A 2569-nucleotide genomic window follows, 5' to 3' on the forward strand; every position below is an offset into this window, starting at 1 on the left:
TTTGAAACCAGTTTCTTGCTCCTGCACACTTATCTCAGTCTCCAGGCCCTTTCTATATTTGGCTCCCTGTGGCAAACCCTGCCCTCCCCTCCCAGCGTCATTCACTCAGCAGATGTTGGGAGGCTCGGCAGATGTTGGGAGGCTCGTCAGGCAGCCCCAGCAAGTGTGGTTAGGTGGCGCAGTGTAGGAGGATGCAGGCAGCCTTGCCTGCACCATGCTGCTGGAGAAACCCCAGTGGGGCAGGGCTGGGGCAGCTGAAGGGAGGCAGGCTCACTTTCCCTGCAGGAGGGAGGTTAAAACAGCTGTCAGGGTGCCAAAGTGCCCCGCGTAGGCTAGCAGAAGAAATGCCTTCTCAGTAGGTCTTGTCTTAGCCTACTGAAGGGGAGGGCAGAAAAATCGACTCTGTAGCCAGCTGGACACCATTTGGCACTTGTTATTGTGGGCACAATGAAAGCAAGCTTAAATTTGAATTTATGAAAGAACAGGGTGAAGAGGTTTAGAGGACTGAGGAACATTACCTGTGAGAAAACATCCCAGGATCAGGAGCGTCCACGGGTAAGTACCCATAGCTACCAAGAACTGCAACAGAAAGGAGAAGGCAAGAGAGGGACAGTTAACAGACTGATTATGGTACGAGAGTTTGCAAGACTCCTCTCCCACAGTGCCCTAGCACAGCTTCCCGGCATTCTGTATGGTGCAGCAGAGAGAAACAGCCCGAGGACACCTTCTCACACCCACAGACCACTGAGACTCATGCCACCACCTCTCACGAGGTACGTGGGGCCACAGACACATCACTAACACGGGGAATGCAGCTAAGGCACCGTAAGCCCTTCTCTCCACTGGCAGTGTAAGGAGCCAAGCCCTGTTGCACTCCCCTTCCAAACAGCCTGTAGGCAGCTCTGGTGCTCATTGTAACACCAGGACTGAGCCCACAGAAACACCCCTGCAGAGAGGCAGTACCCTCACGGGCACCAGTGAGCATGCAATGGCTTTATACAGTAGGTTCTGACCTTTTAGCTGCAAGCAGCTTTTATGGGAGAAAAAGCATATTTTAAAGCTACTTTCATTATGAATAGTACAATCCTGAGTGATATTTTTGTTTTGCCATTGTACATATGTATATATATAGCTTACTGAATACAATGCAATACAAGAGTGTTTATTGCTTATTTAGCAAGAATTTGCTTGATTGAGACACATGCTATTTAAAACATATGCCAAATTTTTCTAATGGAATAAATCCATGACAGACTGTAAGCCAGCACTGCCCTTCACAGAGCATCTCTTCTCCCCAACAGTGTGGAGACTCATAGATCACACTCAATAATTTCAGCTTTCAAACACATAATCCTAAAGCATCAGTCTTGAAGAGGCAACAATGGCAGTAAGCATCTATGTAATTTTTGTGCCATCTAACAATATTTCTACTTAAAACCCTCAAGCAGCCTGCTAGATAATTTTCAAAGGAGAAGCTCCTACAACACCTGCTCCCACTGAAATCAATGGACGTTTTGTTGGTGACTTTAATAGTAACTGGATCTGGCCCAAAGCCAATATAGATTGAAAAAAGACTGCACGGAAGAGACCTTAATCTGAAACACAGACTGAGGAGTAAAATAAAGGATGATGTGCCAAGACAGGGACCATTTTTCAAAGGTTCTGGAGAGTTTCTATTCACCCTCTGGCATTCAGTTCCTGATGCTAAGATAGTAAAGCACGTAGGTACATCTAGTTATTATGATTAGTCCAGTGCCATATAGGAAATAAATGCTAACAACATGCCAAGGAGTGTTTCTGAACTAGTTCTGCTTTCCTCCCACAACGTGTGGAGCAGACAGCGGACCTTTGCAAAGCAAGAAGTATTTGATACTCGAATCAAACATAAATGTCTCAGAAACAGGATTAGAAGATTTACAAACTACCAGACTCAAAACCACATGCAAATAACTTCAGAAATTCAGCTGACAAAATTTCAGCAGAGACAAGGCATTTTGCCTGATTCTTCAATTAGCAATAATTATCACATTTTTATGTATCTGTCTCCCATTGATAACAGACTTCCGAATATCAAAGAAGTCCCTCAGCCTCCTTGCTCATTTTTATCATATTTATTTCCTGCATTTCTTTCTGATAAAGTAACCTACTATAAATCTTTAAAGACTTACTATGGTTTGCTTTATTGATCTGACTCCTAGCCTCCCAAGATCTGCAAGACAATGTTACCCCACTGTCTGCCAAGTTTCCTTCTGTCTTTTCTCTCTGAAAAGCAGATCTCTCCCCCTTTTCTGTGTTGTTTTTTCAGACTATTCATCACAAGTGATGCAGCACAGAAGGAGAAAAAACAAAGCCAGCTCATATGTTGTAGACCAGTCTGCAGGAGCTCTGCTGAAGTGGACTTGCGCTGTTGCAGAGCTGTAAGTGAGGACCAAAACCCCATATTGATACCTGTGTAAGTATAGGTGATGGTGTGTCCATAGTCCAACTTCGAATTTGCTATCTTTGGTGGGCTGCCATAGAAATCAATAAGAGCTGGCTGTCTCAATCATAGAATGGTTTGGGTTGGAAA

At 44.6% G+C, this 2569-nt stretch overlaps 1 protein-coding gene across 1 annotated transcript in view; it reads right to left on the reverse strand.

Annotated features, from left to right (window-relative positions):
• Positions 1–575, reverse strand: part of PDGFRA (platelet-derived growth factor receptor, alpha polypeptide) — a 24841-nt gene extending 24266 nt beyond the window's left edge. Inside the window, exon 1 of the mRNA XM_010013350.1 lies at positions 519–575. Within this exon, the coding sequence (XP_010011652.1) occupies positions 519–567 (49 nt within the window). The 5' untranslated portion in view covers positions 568–575. The remainder of the gene's footprint in view (positions 1–518) is intronic.
• Positions 576–2569: the final 1994 nt, after the last annotated feature.

Source organism: Nestor notabilis, unplaced genomic scaffold (assembly GCF_000696875.1).
Source record: "Nestor notabilis isolate BGI_N333 unplaced genomic scaffold, ASM69687v1 scaffold10584, whole genome shotgun sequence".
Classification (NCBI taxonomy): Eukaryota; Metazoa; Chordata; class Aves; order Psittaciformes; family Psittacidae; genus Nestor; species Nestor notabilis.